At 37.3% G+C, this 22,916-nt stretch overlaps 1 protein-coding gene across 8 annotated transcripts in view; it reads right to left on the bottom strand.

Annotated features, from left to right (window-relative positions):
- Window positions 1–22,916, bottom strand: part of ANKS1B (ankyrin repeat and sterile alpha motif domain containing 1B) — a 450,932-nt gene that overhangs the window by 221,324 nt on the left and 206,692 nt on the right. For 5 of the 8 annotated variants that reach the window (XM_050896196.1, XM_050896204.1, XM_050896257.1 and 2 more), the window contains exons 14-16: window positions 22,557–22,576; window positions 3,789–4,338; window positions 1,818–1,890 (exon numbers count right to left, since the gene is read on the bottom strand). In XM_050896196.1, the coding sequence (XP_050752153.1) occupies window positions 1,818–1,890; window positions 3,789–4,338; window positions 22,557–22,576 (643 nt within the window). Of the gene's footprint in view, window positions 1–1,817; window positions 1,891–3,788; window positions 4,373–22,556; window positions 22,577–22,916 lie in introns of all 8 variants that reach the window. The other 3 variants (XM_050896179.1, XM_050896188.1, XM_050896218.1) reach the window with 1 other exon arrangement.

Genomic DNA, 22,916 nt, shown 5'->3' with positions numbered 1-22,916 from the left:
TTTGCCTGTTACCTCTCCCAATTACTATCCTTATCTTGAATTCCTGGAGCCCCACGTTATGCGCCAAAAAGACTATGGTCGGTTGACCCTGGCTGGACACCAGGTGCCCACCAAGCCGCTCTATCACTCCCTCCTCAGTAGGACAAGGGGGGCAGAAAATGAGATGGAAAAAAAAAAACCTCACAGGTCAAAATAATGGCAGTTTAATAAAGCAAAAGCAAAGGCCGCATGCAGAAGCAAAGGAAAACAGAAGATTTATTCTCTACTTCCCATCAGTAGGCGATGCACAGCCACTTCCCAGGAAGTACGTTTTCAGTATGCATAGCAGTTGCTCCAGAATACAAATGTTGTAACAACAAATGCCCTGCCTCCTCCTCCTTTCTCTTAGTTTTTATTGCTGAGCAGACATCATATGGTATGGAATATCCTTTTGGTCAGTTTGGGTCAGCTGTCCTGGCTATGTCCCCTCCCAAGATCTTGCCCACCCCCAGCCTACTGGTGAGGGGGGGAATGTTGGAGAGACAGCCTTGATGTCCTGCGAGCGCTGCTCAGCAGTAGCCAAAACACTGGTGTGTTACCAACACCTTTCTAGCTACCAATACAGAGCACAGCACTATGAGGGGTGCTATGTGGAAAATTAACTCCATCTCAGCCAGACCCATACAACTACCATGATAAAAAACAATAAGCAGCAAATCCTGAATTACTTATAATATCTTCAGAAATTATTATCTATCTCCTAACCTAGAGTTTCTCTATGAATAATTCTCCCTACCAACACTGCAAGTTTCAGAAAGAAAAAATAGCCTGCCAGGACAACATGCCTAGCACTTCTGATGATACTGCCCCTTATTCTTTCAGAAAAAAATAATCTGAATCTGCTTGTTTAATCTGCAATTATATTTGTATTCAAATATGTTATTTTCTCTTTTTCCTAGATTCCCTTCTCACTGTTCAGCTACTGTTAAAATAGCTGTGTCAACTCTATTTAATTGATAATACAGTTTCATCCTCTACAGATATAATGCTCCATGAAATGGATGGTTGTTAAAACACTTTTTTTTTTTAAATTTTAAGTGATAAGGTACATAGTCTCCCGCCCAATACATAAACCCAAGTAATTGCATGCAATTGCTAGCAGGGATGTCCCAGTACAGGTGAGTTAACATAGCTTTGCCTCAAGACCAAATTATTCAGACATACAACTCATTTTTCCTTCCATGTGTTAGGAAGAAGACACAGTAAAATACTTTCAAAATTCCTATCAGCAAAGTTGCACAGGTTTATGCTGACACACCAACAGGCTGGTCATGACTTAGAGTTCTTAGAATTCACCGTGGTAGGGAAGGTTTGCAAATTTTCCCGTCATTGCTAACACCAGTCACTGGCTGTCAGCAACATTTTCAGCCCTGTGCCAAATATTTGCTCTAAGCAGCATTAGATAATATAATGCTTTAAAAAGTGTCAGCAGCTATTGGATATACTCAGGGTTCCATCATTCCAAACAAAAACTCAGCTGAAAAAGACTGGAAAATATCCCCCTAGTAGAAAGGCTTCAATATGAAGACATTAATGGAATATTTTTTCTGGTAAGATTTCAAAACAACATTAATGACTTCAATATGCTATTTAAAGTAACAGCTCCAGGATACTGGGCCTAATGCATCTCTAACAGTAAACAACATTGATTCTGTTCATGGTGATTCAAATACCTACAAATGATTTCACCACAGTGGGTTACTTAGCAATATCTTATCCACAGTTTCCCTATAGACAGCTAAGTCAAAATTAAACAATAGTTAGTTGGTTTTCCTTACTTGTAGTGTGATCGTTCATCTCCCCGAGTCCAGTATTAATTCCAGCATCTATTGAACTCATGATTTTATCAATCTACAAAAGAAAGAACAGTGAAAACAATTGATGGGCTCCATTGTTGTTATTTTATTTTAGTTTTTCATGCATAAATTTATGGCTTTATTACTCTCATTAGGAAAACAACAATCAAGATTGCAAATATCAAAGGTAGACAATTAATTTCTCCACTTTGATCTTTATTTCGCAACATTACGCTAGCAAAAGCTAAAGCTTGAGTCTAGTATTTCTTTTTCTACAGTTTCTTTCATACTGATGACTCTGGTCATCCAGGTATAACCACTAGAGGTCTATTTAAGCAGTAATATTAATGCATAAGAATATTGTTCTGTGTGTTATAAAGTACTAAAGGAATTGTTCAATTAAGATTTCCAGAGAATTTCCTAGCTTCTTTTTTTCCATCTGCCCCAAGGCAACTGAATAGGTATGAAACATAGCTGTGTCCCCACATACTGCAGAATGATGTTGTTTGTGAAACAGCACTACAGTGATCCCAAAACTCATTTGCACATTTCTAAATTACATTGAATTTACTGTGTCAAAACTATTATATCTATTTTATTTTCTGTAAGAACAGGACAAAACAAAAAGTGAATCAAAAGGCTGGTGTTGCCTAAAAAGGCAGACACAGAGAACCAGGTTTTACTGAGCTTAATATTAGGACTATTAGGAAAACTGTCTCCTTTTCAAAAACTATGTATTAGTCACTGGTGACAGGAGAAAATCTGGGAATTATGTTGGAATTTGCAGATTTGGAACTCATAACTTTTTTTTTTTTTTGATAGACTACATTTTTCTTACTCTTAAGAACAATCAAACCTTGATGTCCCCCTAAAAAGGCAAACTTGGACCTGACTCGTATCAGGATTTCGTAACAATGTATCCAAGTTATTAAGATCAAAACCTGATCCTAAGTACCTTTCCACTGAGAAAGTATCCCCTTTACAACAAAAGCTACCTTCAGATGCCCTATCAAATCAGACATACAGATGAGCTGGAAACCTTTTTCTAGAAAAATAACCAATCACACAAACGAGCTCTGGGTTCTTTCTGAAATAAAATAGCACGCTGGAGATATATACATTTCCCCATAGCAGTCATTTTAAAGAGAAATTCTTGCTTCTCTGTAATAGCAGTAAAGATCTAAAGATTTCCCACTCTTAATTTACCTCAGTAAGATGGGAACTTTTGTGTCTATGAAGAATAATTTACATTCTTGAAATTTAGCACAGGAGGAAAAAAAAAAAGGTGTTTTAAAATTATTTTAAATCTAGTTCTAAAACTAAAATAAGTCTCTTGTGTGAGCAAGCATGTGCACTACAAACTCAGTGTGGACATTTCTTTTTATAGTTCTGAATTCATTGTAGCTGTAAGTGTATTCCCACTTCACACAAGAGTCAGGTATATGCCAAGCATTCTGTACACAGGCTACATACCAGTTAGAGGATATGTTATATAGGGAGGGTTTGTAGAATGCATAATCAACCTAAAAATCTTAGACTCTCCATTCCTGCCATTTTCTCTCATCTCTTTCTGGCGGGCATTGCCATGGTGGGAAATAATTAGCAAATATGTAAATAATGGGCATAGCTACAAAGAATTTTACCAATTTTATTAGTGTCAGTGGTGAGGGCTTTAGTAGAAAATAATTTCAATGTCACAACAAATTGTAGAATTACTTCTGGTTAACTTCACTCACTGTGGAAACAATAGACTTCATTAAGTGTGCAGCATTTTGAACAGAAATGCATTGCATGTTGTGCCAGCTGTCAAACTACCATGCATTACACTATGGCACACTCTCTGAGGATTTGCAGTGTGGAAGATTCACTTTTTATTTCATCTCTGAAACTGAAAACGACAACAGCATTTTCACAATACCATATATTTGCTTGTACTTAATGAACAAAACTTACTTCCTCCCATTCTGATGTGAAGGAAGGTGTTCTCTCCGAATTCCCTTTGGAGCGCTGTTGGTTTGGTGTGGGTTCACTCCAGTTGCTTCTTGCTTTTTTGTCATTTGGTGGATGGGTGATAAGATTAGAATCAGATTTCGAAACATTTTTGCACAAATGCATTTCAAGCAAAGTCTTTGGTAAAGATCGTATTCTCCCAAGTGTGCATGCTCGCTCCACAAATCCCCCAGTGGTAATTACCCATTGTTCACTTATCCTTGTTGACGTACCAACCAATGTACGATTTTCTACTGGTTTAGTTTTAGTATGAAATATGGTTCTGTTTACAACTGGTGGCTTTTTTTTCTTAACAGGAGGATCAGTGTTGCTTTCTTTCCGTAGCTGTATCTGCTGCACAGTACTCTTGCTCAAAATGCTTTCCTCTAGTGGACCACCGCACTGGTTTGCTTTGCTGTACAGCTGGAGTGGATTATCAGGTGGGTCACACACAGGTGATGATCCATGAAGTAAACCTGCAAACTGTTCAGCAGGGTGTCCTTCAGGAAGCTCACTTTCAGTGGATGTTTCTCCCTGGCAAAGACGCTCTGAAATGAGAGAGTGCCTTGTAAAAAAACAGGGTGATAAAATACCGCAAAAAAACCCCAAAACCCTTACTCTCCGCAAAATGACTTTTGTATGCTGCTTGGTTCTTTCTTATGTACAGAAACAAAAGATCCTTATGTCATGAATTGATTTATTAGTCTCTTAAAAAACAATTCCCTACTTAAACTTGACTATTTTATCCTGACTAGTTGAAAAACAGCCAAAACCACTCCATGCTACACACAAATTCCAGGAAAAAACAAATTTATAAAATAAAATAGGTCATTGCTATTGCATCAACTTGATGGTGTCTCTTTTAATTTGTTATTGAGTTGAAATGTGTACAAATTATACAGTTTAGTATGATGAATTAGCTAGTTACTTTATAGGTAGTAAAACACATGAAGAACCAGTATTGTCAGGAGTATTGTTAGTAATTTTTCCTTTTATAGTTATTATAATAATACTGAATTTACCCTATGATGCCTTTTTGCTGACAGTCTCTACAGAACAGATCTGAGTGTTGTTTTTATTTCTGGGAACTTTTGAGAATAGATTCAGAGTAACAGTAATCATTGAAAAAAAAGAATAGGAAATCAAGTCTTTTTGAAACAAGTTTTATATGCAATTTAGCACACACAAAAAAGAAGGATTACAGAAAAATTCATTTTTTGACACAGTTCAGAGTGGATTATTAAAAATTTATAGCTCTTTTTATGCCTGTTGCTGTAAGGACTAGGAGAGAAAAAAAAAAGAGACCTTTTTCTGCCTGTGCTGCCTCATTTAAAGTGTTGGTGTGGATAACATCGCTCTATCCACATGGCATTAAGTTAGCCTTTTCTACTCAGAATACCTGTGTTCCCACTAACAGTTGCATCTCTATAACTACTTCATTAAAGATAAATACATTCATCTCATTCTTGCTAGAAGTTGTATGTTCATATGTAGACTCTAACTGTAGCTACCAGAAGGAATCAAATGTAGCATCATGTCATAATTTGCAAAGAAATCAAGCAGTTTCCTGTTTGCTAAAATATCTGCTTGTAAAAAGATGCCAGAAATCTCAAAATATCAAATACTGCTTCCTTTTAGAAGTGATTATATGAATGATAAAAGAAAGATTTTGGTGTGTACTTCAAAACACCATCAGCTCTTTCGCCAGTCAGCAGCTTAAAAATGCAAAATTACATGTTTTTCTTATTTGTTAAAATATCAGGATAAAATTCTAACCAAGATTAGGAGTGCAACCTAAGAAAATCTACTTTTTTTCTTTGGGAAACAACTGACCAGAATATACACAAGACATTTTGCAACTAAAAAGATGTGGGGTGTTGTGGCAAAAGGTTGAATGTGGGACGTGACAGAGCTTAAGGAATCAATAACGCCAGAAAAGTTGGTTTGGGGGAAAAAAGCAGGGGAAAAGGAGGACATGGGACATTCGCACTTTCTCTGATTTCTGAAAGCTGCTGAATTAATTGTATGTCTGCAATTTTGAAGGTTAACTTAAAATGAAAAATAAATGATGCAAATAATGATTGACTTTGGTGTTTTTCCCTTACATGAAAAACTCAGCAGCTGGGATTCCGCTCCAGATTAAGACATCTCATCTTACATATCTACATGGGTAAGAAGTATGTAAGCTCCCATGATAGTCAGAGATCAGATTGATAAAGTCAGTGGATCCTAGAGAGTGATGCCATTCACCATATGTTGTGACTGGTCAGCTGTATCAGTCCCTGCACTCTGTTAACTGTATTGACTAGACCGCCAATGACTATAATGGGAGATGGCATCCAGTTTGCATTGATACCTACATTTAGATGTCTTAATCATGAACTGAATCCTATTTTGCTGTTCCAGACATGTGTCTTACAGCTGTCTGTTGAACTAATTTAAGAGATAAATGTTTTTGTCAGGACAAAGTAAGAAAGAAGAATAAATCAGGAAAAAGAAAAGCTTACAGACACCTGAATTGCAAGGATTTCACTAATATCTACATTATCTTCCCTAATATCTTTGCTACATCTGTGCTACTAAATAAAACTGCCCAACAACTATTAGGATCTAAAGGAATTACTAGGCTCACGTCCTTTAAGGTAAACTCTCCTCCTTCTCAAGACAGAGCTGGCCCATCCAAACAATTACTGGGAATGGGCTCTGGCCTCAGCTAAAACTTGTGCTGTGTCTGGGTACTGTCTGGGTGGGTACTATTCAGTATTGGCCAAACCTTGCCAAAACCCACACAACAGTTTAACAGTACAGACTATCAAGCACCAATGTCGTCTCATGCCTTGATTTTGTTCAGTTTACTACTGTAAACAGAAGATGTTGTTTCTGAGAACTCTCATTCCCCTGTGGTCAGTAAATATATGTAGTGACCACTAGAAAGTGTGTGTGTGTCTCTCTAGCAGTGGTGCAGTGACAGCATATCAAAACATTACTTTTGGTAATTTCGTTAGTTGAAGTGGCAGAGGTTTGCAATGTATTCAAAGACTCTAAGTATATTGTATGAACCTTTTCAGCTTGATCTTTCAGTACAGTTATTGTATTATGCATATATAAGTATATATATTCTACTGTAGGTATAACTTTCATCTTTAAAATACCCACACAAACACTTTAAGGAAGCCAGGAAAGATGCAAATGAAGGTTGCTTGCGCAATCTTTAGTCTTCTTATGCGTTAGCAGCACTGTATTTAACTTTTTATATGATCACCTACTATTTTTCAAAAAAACCCCTGCCTGTTTCATTTAGTGTTCAGAATGAAGTTTGCTCAGTGAAGGAGCAGCTCTTCAATGTTTTATATTCTCCTTGTTCAAAAAGAGTGGTCCTATTACCTATTTACTGCACAGCATTCAAATTCTTCTTTGAATATCAAGTTATTCAGCAGTTCCTCAGACTTTTTATGATGCCCATTACCTAAGGGGTTCACAAATATGAACTCATGTATCTTTACAGGGTGAGGCTATAATGTGATAACATCCTAATCTGACAAATGGGAGATAAGGCACAAGGAGATAATGCTGAAAATGTCCACAAATTTTGGGCATCCAATTTGAAATTCTTTAAGATTTGCTTTGTTCAGAGTACTTAACATTGTATAACACAGAATATTTTCAAAGCACAGTTGCTATTGACTTCAGTAGTTCTATAAGTCAGACCCCTAATGTCTCAAATTCAGCATTCAAAAAAACAAGGAAAGCTGTTAATGACTACTTGGATAAAGTTTGGTCTGTCTTGATCAGCATAACAAAAGCTCTGGCAGAGACAGAGCATTGTCTGTGCGGTGTTCAGCTGCCTCAGCTGTCAGTTCTTTTCTTTGATACCTTTTGCTTTAACTAAGAGCTTTGTTAATTATATGACAACGGAAGCAAAGATCTCATAGCTATGCCTTCTTCACCCCATGATTTTGAGCAATGTAAATCACATCTATATTGGGCAATGAAAAAGACTGGGGTTGTCAGGAAAAAAAAAGTATGTGGTCATGATAAAGGTTAAGAAGCAAGCAGCATTGCATGCTGCACTGCAGCCGTTATCCAGAGAGGCGGCATCTCCATCCCTGGAGGTTTTCAAGACCTGGCTAGGAAAAGTCATGTCTGATCTGATGATGACAGTCCTGCTCCAAACAGGAGGATGGATTAGATGACCTCCAGACATCCCTTCCAACCAACACTTTAATGATCCAATTATAATTCTGAATCTTTTGACTTCTGAATTGATAACTGTTAACTCTAATGCTCTTTTAATACAGATTTGTATTATTTTAGTTTCTTAATGCAGTTAATGCTTAATACTTTTACGTTCAGAGAATAATGAGAGTACAGAGATGGACTATACCACTGCTCTAAACAGTATAGTAGCCTACCACTCACTGTATTGTTCTAAAGAAATCATAGAAGGAAAAAATAATCCATGCAATAGTCAGTCATAAAATAATTTGCCAGAGTACGCTTTTCTTTCTTATTCCAAGTCAGTATTTGTTGACCTAAGACCTGAAGCATGAGATATTAAATAACCTCTTCAAACTGCACCATATCTAAAACTGCAACTACATCTTCATTGCTCATGTGAATGTCCAAGACCTCAGTCTCAAGAACTTAAACCATGAAAAACTCTAAACAGGATAATATAATACTTCTGTATCCTTGCTAAAATAGGCAACTTTATTAAAAGCTATGGAAGGATTTTTTTTTTTTAAGTAATTACCCATATCTGAGATTGGTGTCTTTTTATTGTTGCATATTTCTGCCATAAATTTTAAGACAACTGATACTGAAATCAATATTTCCTCTGAGGCTTAGTAGTGATGCACAAAATGTGATATTTCACGTATTATTTTCTGTCTGTTTTTAAACATATCAAAATTATTCTTATTCTTTTGAATACTGCTGTGCATTGAAAAAAATCCTTTCATTAAGTTGCCTATACTGATGATCAATCTCCTGTGTGGTTAGAATGAGTCTTAAATCTACTGATATATCTGAGAAATTCAGACTCTCCATTCCTAACTTTATCATCTGCTTTTGAATCTTTTCATTAGATGATTTATTTTGATTTGTTTCGACCAACTTAACTGGCACTAAGAAACTATATGATATGCAATTACATTGCATAGGTCTATACTCAGTGAACAGTAAGTTAATGATACCTGTTTTGCTTTCTCATGGGCTTTTGAGTCAGTCTTCTGAGAATGGACTTTAAGAAAGCATGGGGATACCAGGGAGAGAGAATAGGTGGAGAAGTTCAAGCTCTTGGATTGAATCCCAATGGAGAGAAGTTTTCTGTTTATGATATATTTTTTTTCTTTTTGCAAGAACATTTATTTTTGTAATCTTAAAAAAACCCAACAGAAAGAGATCTTGTTTCCTCATCAGATACTGCTTTTCTTACCACCTTATCTTTTTACTTGTAAATAGTATCCTAAATACCAAAACATAAACAGATGTCATTTCTACAGATCTTTAGTGTTATTACAAGTGCACGTACAGCTTACCCATCTGAGTGGATTACTTCTGAAAATCACTGTGATACTGCCATATCTGTGTTGCATGGAAAATACTTAACATTTGGAACTACAAATAAATTCAGTTCTGCCATAATCTCAAAGCCACAGATACATACTGCTATTATCACCATTTTATGTACTACCAAACTGGCATTTAGGCAGCAGATTGCAATTCAATCAGCTATTTATTTACACACTGGGGCACCCCAGCACAGTTGCTTGTGGTACATACATAGAACTCTGTGGAATACCATTTCTCACGTTCAGTATTTGAGAGTTATAATTTACAGATGCTTCATAAAACTCACATATTTATTTTCTGAATCTGACTCCAAGACTGGAGAGCACATTAAGAAAATCAGGTGCATACTAAATACTGTGAATTTTGCACTCATATGAAGTTGGAAATCAGCTTATTCACATTTGTATCTCAAGAGATTTCATGTTCAAAACTAAAGTACATTCAGGACACTAACAGTTGTTAATAGTAATGAAAAGAGGTGTTACAGATAAATTATAACAACAGAGTCACACCTTTAACAGGCATTGCTGTTGCCATGGCACAAGCTTCTAATGTAAAATAAAAATCCACTAGAAATTTGTTCTATAGCTATGGTAACAACTGTATTGTGACACCTGCGCTATTAATCTATTCAAGTTCTGTTTTCATTTGATCCAGAAAGATGTTTTTAGCAGCACACCCTGCATTTGTGTAATATCTGCCCAAAAATGTATTCTCAACTCCCTTTTCCACACACTCAGTTGATTGATAATACCAACAGTCACAGGTAAGTACTATTTGGAGAGTACCCTCTCACAGAAGGATGGTAAGCAAAGAAGTAATCTTATTTTCATGATAAAGATTGCTTTGGACACACTAGAATACCTTCAGTAGTGATGACATTGGTTGTATTGCCAAAGTGATATCATAAAATGGGATGATCAGCAAGAAAAGGTGTAAGACAGAAAATTCATAGTATTTAAAAACTGAAGTAGCAATATTCAGGAAGGCATTATTTCACACAGCAAACAACATGGTGCTCTGACCAAGCTCCAGCTCTTTGATGGCAGTATGTTGGCTGCAGATATCTTTGATGAGGCAGTGCAATGTTTTCTCACTCTAGTAAATGTTATAGCAAGGTACCATGGACCTGTGTGGGAGATATAACAACATGATTACTAAGCAACTAATGAAGAACGTGGGCTTCTACTGTCACCAGCAACAACACAGAAAAGGAGCAACAGTGTCCAGCCAGATTGCTGTTTCTCCTTCTGCTTCCTCCTAAATCTAAAGAAACCACCAGAAGGTGGTTTGCAAGGTTGGTGTCGGCAGTCTCCAGGCTCTGTGCCCAGGTTCCAACATTACCAGCTTCTCAAAGCCATACAGTCCCTTAGAAATCACAGTAAAAGTCTCTGTGGATTATGTGTTTGCTCTTACTAGCTTCATAACTGCCAATTCAATCCCTTAACATCACAGTCTGCACTTGACCGTGTACTGAAGGATTTTACCGCCTCACTATCGCTACCTTCTTGGTAGTTTCACTGTCCACATTTTACTCATCTGTTTCACAATGACCCATCAGGAACAGCAAAAGCTGAGAAAGATTCTGGGGGAAATATAGTTCCACATGGAGTTTTCTGAACATTGTTTGCCAGCCTCTAATGAAGAAAAAAGCTTTCAGTGACGAAGGATATTAGTTGGTAATTACTGCTCATTCTAACCACATTATAATATCCAAATACAGTTCTTGCCCAAAATTTCAGCAATAGCAGTGTAATCTGGTGAAAACAGAGTTAATTTTAACTCTCATAGAGATGTATTAACTCTGCTGTACATTTTCAGAAATTTGTTTTGATACTCACAGAGTATATTCTGTATTTGAGGGGGACACAAATGTAATTTTTACATAGATCACATAAAGGGTTAATCTTTAACTGCAAAACTCAACCTAGACAAAAATATAGAGCTGCAGCTGCCACCTCCATAATGCCGTTTCCATGAGAATTTCTTTCTATGTGACTATATAAGGCATGGTTCCTAGACGTCTTAATGACACAGCCTCTCATGAACCATCACATTTTACAGCACAAGAATCTGCCTTATACCTGCTCATCAGAATAAGAATCCTTCAGAAAACTAACATGTTAACATGTTTATGGACTAAAAATTTCGGACAGATAAAATAATATTCAACATACTCCAGGTGAAACACTGGACTAATTCAACACCTGTGTTCAACCTAAAATTCTACTAGAATATTTCAACTCTACCATGCAGCAAAAAGAAAAAAACACCAGTATTTCTTTGTAACACTCAAGCAATCTTTCATAAGAAATTCTGAGAAATGAATGGAAATTGATGCAAAATGTAATTTTGCAGAAAGATCACATGTAATTGCATTGAGAAGTTCTGTGGCAATCTCTTCTTGCAGGAGAAAGCTAGCAGTTGAGTGGGCTGTGGCTGTGCTCAGAAAGTACATGTTAATTTGACAATGTAGTACAGCAGGGAAGAGTAATAGAAGAGGAAATTTTGTTGACACTTAATAACCAAAATCAGTGCAAAGAAATATGAATGTGACAGATGAGCTCTTGAAACCATATCCTTTTGTTGAAGACTCTAATGAAACCTCATTAATTGTTCCATTCCTGATATTTCACACATCAAATGCAAAGAAGGAATGACAAAGTCCTCCATCAACTGGGAACAAAACTTACTAATTGTCAAGGCAAAAGAGACTGGAAAAATAATGGATGATTTTTAGAATGCTGTTTCTAAAAGGAGATGTTGCTCAACAATTTCAGCACTTGTATTTGGAAGGAAGGATTTGCCTAAGTAACAATTCAGTTTCCCCAAGCATGAGACAAAAGCAGAAAGTATACAAAAAATATGTTCTGGCATTTGCACTGATCATACATTTCTACCTTTCCTAATCTTGGTAAAGAATATATTTCTGATCTGAGCAATATTTTTAAGATACTTAAGATGTGATACAAAGCAGTTTGCCTCTCCTCTCCTCATTCCGCATACAAGCTCATCTATGTTCTTTTTCATCTTACAATTATGTTTCAAAGCCAGCAAGAATGGAATCAGTGCTTTCATAAGAAATAATGTAAAATAAAGGCCCCCCCACCCCAAATGGCCTCATTTAATTTTTGCAAAATGTCTTGTTAGGCAGTAGAAACAAAGCTGTAAGGACAGAAAGTGTATAAATATTAAAAACTTCTAGAAAATACCTCTGGCTGTAGAATTACAGTCCAGTTCTAAATGTAGATACATGCAGTCATGGAAGACTACATCCAGAAGTGCAAAGTTTTTCAACTCTATGTGGAACATTTACTGAAATTTTATATAATTACTTACATGTAACTTTTGAAGCTAATCACTAAAAATCATAGTCTTTTAGCAAGCTTGCAACTCACTACATCTTTTTTGTTATAAATACTGGGTGAGGAAAATGAAGGAATAAAAAACAGATTTTCTATATTCATTTTCCCCTACTGATTTATTCCGGGGTTGCAAATGTGAAAGGATAACCACATAAATTCTTTTGAAAAGTATTTACAAAACATAAATGATCTTAAAAAAAAAAAATCAATCTAAACAATTATGTGCAAAAGAATTTAGCTAAGAATATTAATTTTCTAGGCAGATTGACAATCTCTAAAAGATGTTTACTTTTCACAAATAACTGTAGTTACTTTAAAAAGTAAAAAGTCACACACAGGATGCTTAAAAGCAGATTTTGTGAAAAGAAGGGAAGAGATTCAGGTGACTAAACACAGACATATATGGCCATTTTAGACACAGTAGGGTATCCAAGGTGACTGCAAGTGCTGAAAAATGTGACACACAACTTATTGGAAACCTGGGTCTTTCTGGAAAAGTAGCAAGAGGCCAGAAAGGGTATCTGGAGTGTCCAAATTGGTCTAGACATCTCTGTTTAGGCACTTGAATTGTTTCTTAGAGGTCAAATGGTAGCAGACAAGGAGTACTGATGGTAGTACCTATGTAGACAATACATCTCAAACACAGAGCATGAAAGGCTGGCTGACCCCAGATATCAGCTCAGGACATTTTGGAAACATATGTGCATTTGGAACATAGAATTAACTATGACTGCTAGGAGAGTCAACGTGTAGCTTTATAAGGCTACTAGGATGCAGAAAAGCACTTGTTCAATTTCAGATTTAGTTATAGGAAAAAAAAGCATTAGACTACAATAGTTCAGACATGGAAGAGTAGTGAATGAACTTGGAAGACAATTATCAACTTTCAGCCTCCATCACAAATGACACTTCACTAAGCCCTCTGACTAAACAAATAAAAATAAATAAAAAATATTATTATGAAAAACTGTATGAATCATCAGCTAGTTGCTGGTCAGAAGCTCCCACAGAGATATTTCCTTAATATTTCCAAATACAGGTCAGTTCTCTTGGTTAGAAACAGAGGGTCTGCCATCCATGTTTCTGAACTACAGAGTTTGATAGAGAGGCACAGTTTAATCCAATTAAAATCCCACTTACATAACTAGTTGAAAAGTCACGCAACATAAGCACTACACATCGAAATCCTGAATGATTTATCTTCTGTTAGGATCATGTGAAAGTTAGAGGACAGAGTTTCATTTCGTGAATAGCAGTGGCAACAGAAAACATTACCACTCACCCTGCTGCTCTTCAGCCAGAAGGTATCATTCAACAGCTCCGCTGCCAGAGCTGTTTGTAAGAATGGCCTCTGATCTGCTTAGGGCAAATCAGCTGTGCCAATTTGGGTAGAGTAGTTGAGTGCATCTAGTTTATTTTCCTTGAGATGGATGAGAAAATTCTCACAGAAACCCTTCTGCTGAAGCCAGATCTGGGGGTGGCCCCCCATGAAAGAAGCGCAATGACAAGGAGGCGCTGGTAACATCTTCAGTCGCTTCCACAGAATTCTGCCATTCACAAAAGGATGATACTTCTCTGCAATGTAAGGGACAGCTTTCTTCTCTGAAACACATCAGGTGGATACCCCCCTACGCCACCAAATAGCTCTGCTTTTCAAATATGTTACACCTACTGAGAATAACATTTTCTTAGACGGGTGGAATAATGTGCTTGATGACAACAAACATTAGCATGGTCTAATAAAGAGGACTAATTTACCAAGCCAAAAGGATTTAAGATAGTACAGCTTTCAAAAACATCCTCCAGACTGGTAGAAACACATGAATAAAGTCATTTAAGAGTCTAGGAACCATAAATAGGAAAACAGAATGTGAGTCTAAGGGACCAGGAAATACACTAATATTGGTGGGAATTATCCCATTACAGGCCCATAACTGATAGCCCAGATTCTGCTCAGGTAACAGTCTGATCAGAATATCAGGAATAATAGGTTGTAGAAAACTCTTCCTCACCAGAGAACCCCATCCAGTTGTTGGCACACCTTTCATAAGTACATGAAACTTCCTTACTGTGTAATTAGATACTTTGGATTTAGAAAGCAACTTATTTTCAGAGTTAACTAGTTCTTATCTACAGTGTCAGAGGAAATAAATGCTTCATTATAGGTTATAACAAATTCATCAGGTCCTTAAACCAGACATATCTGAAGCAAGACAGGCCTAGAATGTTATTATTGCTTCACTCTGCTCTAATTTACTTATGTTTCACTCAGTATGAGGAAGACTGATGAACAAACATCAATGACTATGTTTACTTGTGAACTAAGGACTCAGATCAGCCAGATCTGATCTTCCTATCATATATGTATTTCTGCTGTTTAAGCAAGCGTGCTTACATTTTACCTGAGGAACAGCTGAGGAGAGAACAGATCATTGTGATCCTGTTTTGTAGATACGTAGACAGGCAGAATCTGCATCAACAGGGAAGTCCCATGTGAATACCAGGTGAGCTGATATATGAACATATACATCCTGCAGACAGAGTTGTGAATTCTATCTTGGTTTACCAATCTCATAGCTAGGGATCCCCATTTTCAATTGGAAACATCAGATGAAGCTGAGGAAGATTTCACTTGCCATAACAGATTCTCAAGAGAGAGAACTCTGACAAAGGGCAGGGAATTGCAACTAGGAAAGCTAAAAAATTGCATGGAATAATCCATATTTATGAACTATAATATGCAACAGTTTAAAGTGATAGCATTTTTAAAGGAGGACTGTATATCTAAGAGGGCAGAGATAGAGGAGAGCCAAAAATGTAGTACAGATTTCCTAAAAGCTTTGTACAGCTGTGACTGCTATTCAGACAGGCTACTATGAAGTGGGCACTTGTATGAACGCAGAGAAAAAATTAGGGGATCACCATCATCTACGTTTTTTATTCTTCTTTAGAAGAATCCCTTCAAAATCTTTGTAGAATGAACCAACAGTTAGAAGACTTACATTTGAAACAATTTGGTAAGCTCACCTGTCTCCTTCAAAGATCAGGGGAGTTGAGAATGGAAATGACAGAGATGGCAATTTTTTTTCATTGGATAGGTGTCCTGGTTTCAGCTGGGACAGAGTTAATTTTCTTCCTAGTAGCTGGTATAGTGCTGTGTTTTGGATTTAGTAGGAGAATAATGTTGATAACACACTGATGTTTTTAGTTGTAGCTAAGTAGTGTTTATATTAAGTCGAGGATTTTTCAGCTTCTCATGCCCAGCCAGCAAGAAGGCTGGAGGGGGCACAAGAAGCTGGGAGGGGACACAGCCAGGACAGCTGACCCAAATCAGCCAAAGGGATATTCCATACCATATGACATCATGCTCAGTATATAAACTGGGGGGAGTTGGCCGGGAGGGGCAGATTGCTGCTCAGGAACTAACTGGGCATCGGTTGGCAAGTGGTGAGCAATTGCATTGTGCATCACTTGTTTTGTATATTCTAATTGTTTGAGTATTATTATTGTCATTTTATTATTATTATTATTATTATTATCATTATTATTATTTTCTTCCTTTCTGTCCTATTAAACTGTCTTTATCTCAACCCACGAGTTTTGGGTTTTTTTTTTTTCGATTCTCTCCCCCATCCCAGGGGTGGGGGGCAGTGAGCGAGCGGCTGCGTGGTGCTTAGTTGCCGGCTGGGGTTAAACCATGACAATAGGTCACAATCTATTGAACCTCCTTAGACCCATCATTTTATTCCTAATCTAGTGGATCATTAGGACCTTCCTCTAGTGGGAGGTCCACAGGTGATTCCTGGACTTCCTTTGTACTGAAAACAACAAACAATGAAGTTCTGTTCACAGCAATGGATTTGTCTATTGGCCACACCAGAGTTTTGTACATGTCAAATACTGCCTACAAACGTGTCTGAGCCACCATTTGCCTTTTAGGTATAACAGTCCACCATTCTTCTGGCTCTGGTCACTGTGGTCAGTCAGGAAGTAGATGGTTCTTCCCATTTATGGTGTGGTTCCTGACTGTAAGGTTTGTGTGGGTAAGGTGAAAGAACGTGCTACATTTCTCTCAGCTTTTCTCACTGAAAACTTAGAAATGTTGCTTTTTCATTTCACATGAAAACAAATTTCCAAACCTCAGTATTTTTCGTAATAGAAGTATCTCCCAGATAATGATTTCAAACATTTCCTCAGTATTGGATAGCAGAGTCAAAAGCTTCACGTTTCTCCTTTTAGCTTTTAGGATATCTCTTTCTGTTTTTTTCTGTTTCGGAAAGGGACTCACTCTCAGCAGGTATATATTAATTTTGGTGAGAGTGGCCTGCTTCAAACTGTCCCTTCTGGAAAACTTGTTTTCAGTCACTACAGAAAAAAGGTCTGAGCTCTGGGACTCAGCTTCCTTGCACACACTCCTTTCTTCCCCCTCTCCACTCTCTCCTCCTGTCCCCCTCTTACCGCCAAAGAAAAGAGGAGTTACTAAAACTGACACAGTGGCTAAGTTCTTCATCAGTCAGACATACAAACACAGTAGGAAAGAACAGACCTACTGTTTTCTCACATGCATTGTTCTGTAACTTGGGTGCTAAGTTGTCTCTTACTTCCATAGATTAACACGTTCGTACTGTGTTTAAGCCTCAACACATCTTCCTGCAGAGTATTTCTAAAATGTGGCCTCCACCTGCCCAGCTAAAAATTACTACCCAAACCATTGTCTTGTATCTATTAAACTTCAGCCCCCCTGCTCTTGACCCATTCAAGAACTCTTCTACAAAAGTCACTTTCTTGGTCCATTGCACTGAGCATGTTACATGCTTTGGCTCTCACTGTTACTTTTAAGGCAAGTTGTGGCATACAAATTCTTTCTTAATAAACCTTCAAAGTCATCGAATAATTGATTCCTGTCTTTCATGTGCTGGCAATGCTCTGTTATTACTGTTTTGTTATTTTTAATTCTGCTGAGAAGTCATTTAGCAGACTTTAATTGTTCCAATGTTTCGTGATTCAAAGGGATTGTAAAACAACTGTATATTTCAACTAAATTGGCAGCTGTAGAAAAATTAACATTGGTATACATTATGTTGCTGAAAAAGACAATTCCTTGGAATTGCCTCAAGCCCACTGTTGCTGCTACACAGATCAGTGGAGGTTCAGGATCAATGTGCTTTGAAATAACACTGATTCTTCCAGTGTTTTCTTTTATGAAGTTCTGCTCCGGCAAATTGTCTAACCTACCAAACACGCTCAGGAGAACTGAGTATGCAGAAGTAGTTCATTAAGTCAATCATAATTAACAAATAATTGCAGAAACAATATTACACTTGTTTTAATTAGCATATTCTTCATTTGGAATAAACTGGAAATCAAATGATCACAGTCTCCTGAGAACTTTACACAAGTCACTTTTTCCTCTAAAAAAGCAAACAAGCATCACTAGCAGCTCAATAAATCAGACAGCACTGTAACAGATACCAGAACAAAACCTGGCAGATGCTTTCTTTTTTCTTTTTTTTAATATTTTTTTAAAAGCTTTTATTGTTAAAATAATGAGAAATGACAATGAAAACATTTTAATCACTTTTCTGATTAAAAGTGGGCAAACACCTTGTTGCTCTCCTTTTGTAATACTAGGAAAGAAAAAAGACAGGGAGAAGAAGGGAAAAGAAAAGAGAATAAGAATAAGAGGAGAAGAAAGGAGCCATCCTGAAGATCAAAGATTCTAAACCCAGAAACTTCTGATGAGATTTTCAAGTTACAATTGGTCCTAAAAAGGACTTTTTTAATGTGCAAAGTGTTTTTATGATTTTTTTATTAGTTTTCAAAAATCTCATGAAGATACAAAGATGAAATGCCAAGTATTTAGCCAATACTTGCATCTTGAAAGCATTTTAATGTAAGCACCTAATGTAAAAAAGCACAGTCAAAAAAAGTTAAGATGTTCATTCCTGGAATAGGCTACCTTGAAAGTTATAGTATTATTAGCACTTCAGCTTATGTTATTTAATTATTCTGCCTATCTGCACCAACCTAAATAAAAGAAGGCTGATGAAGGTGGTGGGAATAAGTGACATGCATTACATATTTCTGAGGAGAATGCCAGGAGTTCTTAAATGAACAAGGAGTGAACTACTAACTGGGACATGTATACTGGCCTCTTTCTTGAATTTTCTTCAAGTCTTTAGATGGAAAACAAGGCATGAAGCTATTAAAATCTTCTCTGCTCAGAGAATAAAGGGGGAGCCAAAATTTAAAGTTATTGGGATAACTACAGTACTGGTAAACAAAGAACAAATCTGCAGAGAGAAGAGAGGCATATAGGCTTTTTGTTTTGAAAGCAACTTCCTTTCTTCCAACCTTCTCTGTGGATATTTATTATAACTTGTACAAACTTAAAAAAAAATAAATCTACAAATATATGAGGAAATATGCTATGTATTTCCAAACCAAAATTAACTCCACAGATATGACAATTGATCAGTGAAGTTTAAAAGTAAATTTTAAGTGAAACTTAAGTTCACCTAACCTCGCAGTCTGTCTGTCAATATAAAGACTAAAAGTCTGTAATTTGCAAGTGCCTTCAAAATATCTCTAATCAATCTGAACTTTGATTGTTTTTATCACTGTATAGCAGCCCAAGACATGCAGTGATCACCACAGAGTACAGAAGTCTGAATCAAAGTAACTGCCTGCTTCTTAAAATTGGCATCTTTCTTCTACTTCAGTTAAACCATACTTCATACTAAAGCCAACACAGCAATGTTTTTACCACAAGAAAGACAAAGATTCAGCATAAATCAATAATTTCCAAGATCTGATACTTTTTGCCAGTTTTGGAAGTCAATTCATTGATAAAGACTATTAAAAAAGAAAGACCATCACACTTGTACAACTTTACTTCGCAATTCTCAGCTGAAGAGTTGCAGAGCAATATGATTTTTTCCCTACATGGCTAACCCTCTAAGAATTCCTGTTGAAAAGTAATAACTGTAAGCCTTTTTGTGGTATGAGTTCTCCTTAATTTATCTTGACAGTTAGAGACACTGACTTAGAGCAAGTAAAAATATTTCATCTTCATTGTGGGTGTGGAAATATCACTATACACCAAGATGTGAGAAGTGTATAGTGGGGAGGTGATTTTGCCCCTCTACTCCAGTCTGGTGAGACCCCACCTGGAGTACTGCATACAGCTTTGGGGTCGCCAGCACAAGGAAGACATGGACTTGTTAGAGCAGGTCCAGAGGAAGGCCACAAAAATGATCAGAGGGATGGAACACCTCTCCTATGAGGACAGGCTGAGAGAGTTGAGGTTCTTTAGCCTGGAGAAGAGAAGGCTCCCGGGAGACCTTATTGCAGCCTTTCAATACTTAAAGGGGGCTTATAGGAAAGATAGGGACAGACTTTTTAGTAGGGCCTGTTGCGATAGGACAGGTGGTAATGGTTTTAAACTAAAAGAAGGTAGATTCAGACTAGATATAAGGAAGAAATTTTTTACAATGAGGGTGGTGAAACACTGGAACAGGTTGCCCAGAGAGGTGGTAGATGCCCCATCCCTGGAAACATTCAAGGTCAGGTTGGATGGGGCTCTAAGGAACCTGATCTAGTTGAAGATGTCCCTGCTCATTGCAGGGGGGTTGGACTAGATAACCTTTAAAAGTCCCTTCCAACCCAAACCATTCTATGATTCTTTATTCTATGAATTTTAAAGGTAGGCATCAGACAAAGGCTCTCGGCTAGTTAAAGTGGACTAGAGTTTAAGGCAATGCTAGCCTGTCTTCTCCTGAAGCTGACAGGTATGGTACAATGTCTTTAAAAAGAACATACACACAGCAGTTGGTAACTCAAATTCATAAACTTCAGGTCAGAAAGTGCCATTTGTACCTGTCCTGAATATAAAAGCACAGAATAAGGAGGTTCGTCTCCCTGAACAATAGGCACATCCGATAGCAGACCCAAAGGAGTTAAAAAAGAAGATGAACCCAGTTCTTAGGCATTGTACAGATCAGCTAGTGCCCCCACTCCAAGGATACTAAATATGAAAATCAGTTTTCAGTTTTAATCACAGGATCATTCTTTCACAAATTAATGTTTATTGAAGTATTTGTAAAAGGCAAAGCCCCTGTGATCTCACTTAATTTCTATTTCACACTGCATTCTAAATGGAATATATAAAAAAAGCTGCTTGAAGACTGTCCTGGTTTCGGCTAGGACAGAGTTAATTTTCTTCCTAGTAGCTGGTATAGTGCTGTGTTTTGGATTTAGTAGGAAAAGAATGTTGATAACACACTGATGTTTTTAGTTGTTGCTAAGTAGTGTTTATACTAAGTCAAGGATTTTTCAGCTTCTCATGCCCAGCCAGCAAGAAGGCTGGAGGGGCACAAGAAGCTGGGAGGGGACACCATCAGGACAGCTGACCCAAACTGGCCAAAGGGATATTCCATACCATATGACATCATGCCCAGTATATAAACTGGGGGGAGTTAACTGGGAGGGGGGATCGCGGCTCGGGAACTAACTGGGCATTGGTCAACGAGTGGTGAGCAGTTGCATTGTGCACCACTTGCTTTGTATAGTTTAATCCTTTTAGTATTGCTATTGTCATATTATTATTATCATTATCATTGTTTTTCATTCCTTTCTGTCCTATTAAACTGTCTTTATCTCAACTCACGAGGTTTTTTTCCCCTGATTCTCTCCCCCATCCCAGGGGTGGGGGGGCAGTGAGCGAGCGGCTGCGTGGTGCTTAGCTGCCGGCTGGGGTTAAACCATGACAAAGACTTGGGAAAAAAAAAAGAAAGAAAAAAGAGAGCACTTTAAAGAAGAGCTAAAATGCCTGAGAAATAAAAAATATTCAAGAATAGTGAATTAGAAAAGGAGAGTGGGAAAACACAGAAGCGGAAGCTAAGGGGGAATCTGAATTCTAATTCTAGGGAACTATTGCATGTTACCCGAACTGTACTGCTCGGCAAGTGCTTTCAGTCTTCTTGCTACATCTATATCTCCTGTCAGGAAGCTCATTTGATCAAGATATTGAAATTAGATGTGTCTGTCTTTCATTTCTGCCATGTTCCTCTCCCATATTATCACAGCCGCTGCAAATCTAAATTACTGCCCAGGTGCACGCTGAGGTTTTCAAATACTTGTTGACTGGACACTGCTCAGTTTGCTGTCTCTCTATAGATGAAGTGAATTGCATGGAGTTATTAGTTTTACTGCGTACCTTTCCTGAGGTCAATCACGTTTAAATGCAACTATTCTTACACAAATAACAATGACATTATTTTTGGTATTACATTTGATTTTGCTGCTCTAATTAGACCTATAGATTTGTCACGGACAATTTCTGGACTAAGTCATAATAATGTTGTCAGTATCACAATCATGACAATCATGGGCAAACTTATGAAAAAATCAATGACAAGTTTACAGTAGCTGAAGTACCTTTGAAAAACTATATATTGACTCAATTAAAAATAATAAAATAACCCCAAATACTTTTTAGTTATCCTATGATAGGTAGTTTTTCTTTGCTAATCATAATTACATGACAGATGTCTTTTTGTATTAAAGCTTCATCTTCCTCAGATGTTTAGCTGTGTCAACAGTGAGTTTTCTTAACATTTTCCATATTCACTCAGCAATCCTTTCAGCTATGCCATGTGGGAAGCCCAGCCATGCTGTTCTGAGTTGTAAACCCGGTTGTAAAAACAACTGATTGTTAAGCCAAGATAACCTTCAGTCATGAAGCCAGAATTTTTTCAAAGTCATCAGAGACACCTTCTCGGTCCTTATACACTTATCCCTTTGCTGTGCAATCTTACATATGGCCTATGTTTTGACTCCTGAACAAAGACTACTATATTCACGGGCCTCAGCTCAAAATCCTCAGTCCCAAGTGCTTTCTTCTCCTTCAGTCATTGTAAGTCTCCAGAACCATATGAAAACAAACAAAGAAACAACATCCTAAACCCAAAGAAATAGTACAAAGCTCAGGTAGTAAAAAGCTGGAAGCCAAGCTTCCAGCATGGCTGGAAGCAGATACCAAGATCATAGCTGATCTCTGGATCAACACAAGGGGAAGTCACCAGTTCGGGCCCTTGAAGAAAAATCTTCCAAGAATTCCAATAATATCTGAAAAACTAAGGGCAAAGGAGGC

This window comes from Gymnogyps californianus, chromosome 1 (genome assembly GCF_018139145.2).
Source record: "Gymnogyps californianus isolate 813 chromosome 1, ASM1813914v2, whole genome shotgun sequence".
NCBI lineage: Eukaryota > Metazoa > Chordata > Aves > Accipitriformes > Cathartidae > Gymnogyps > Gymnogyps californianus.
This window is presented reverse-complemented; position numbering and strand designations above follow the sequence as displayed.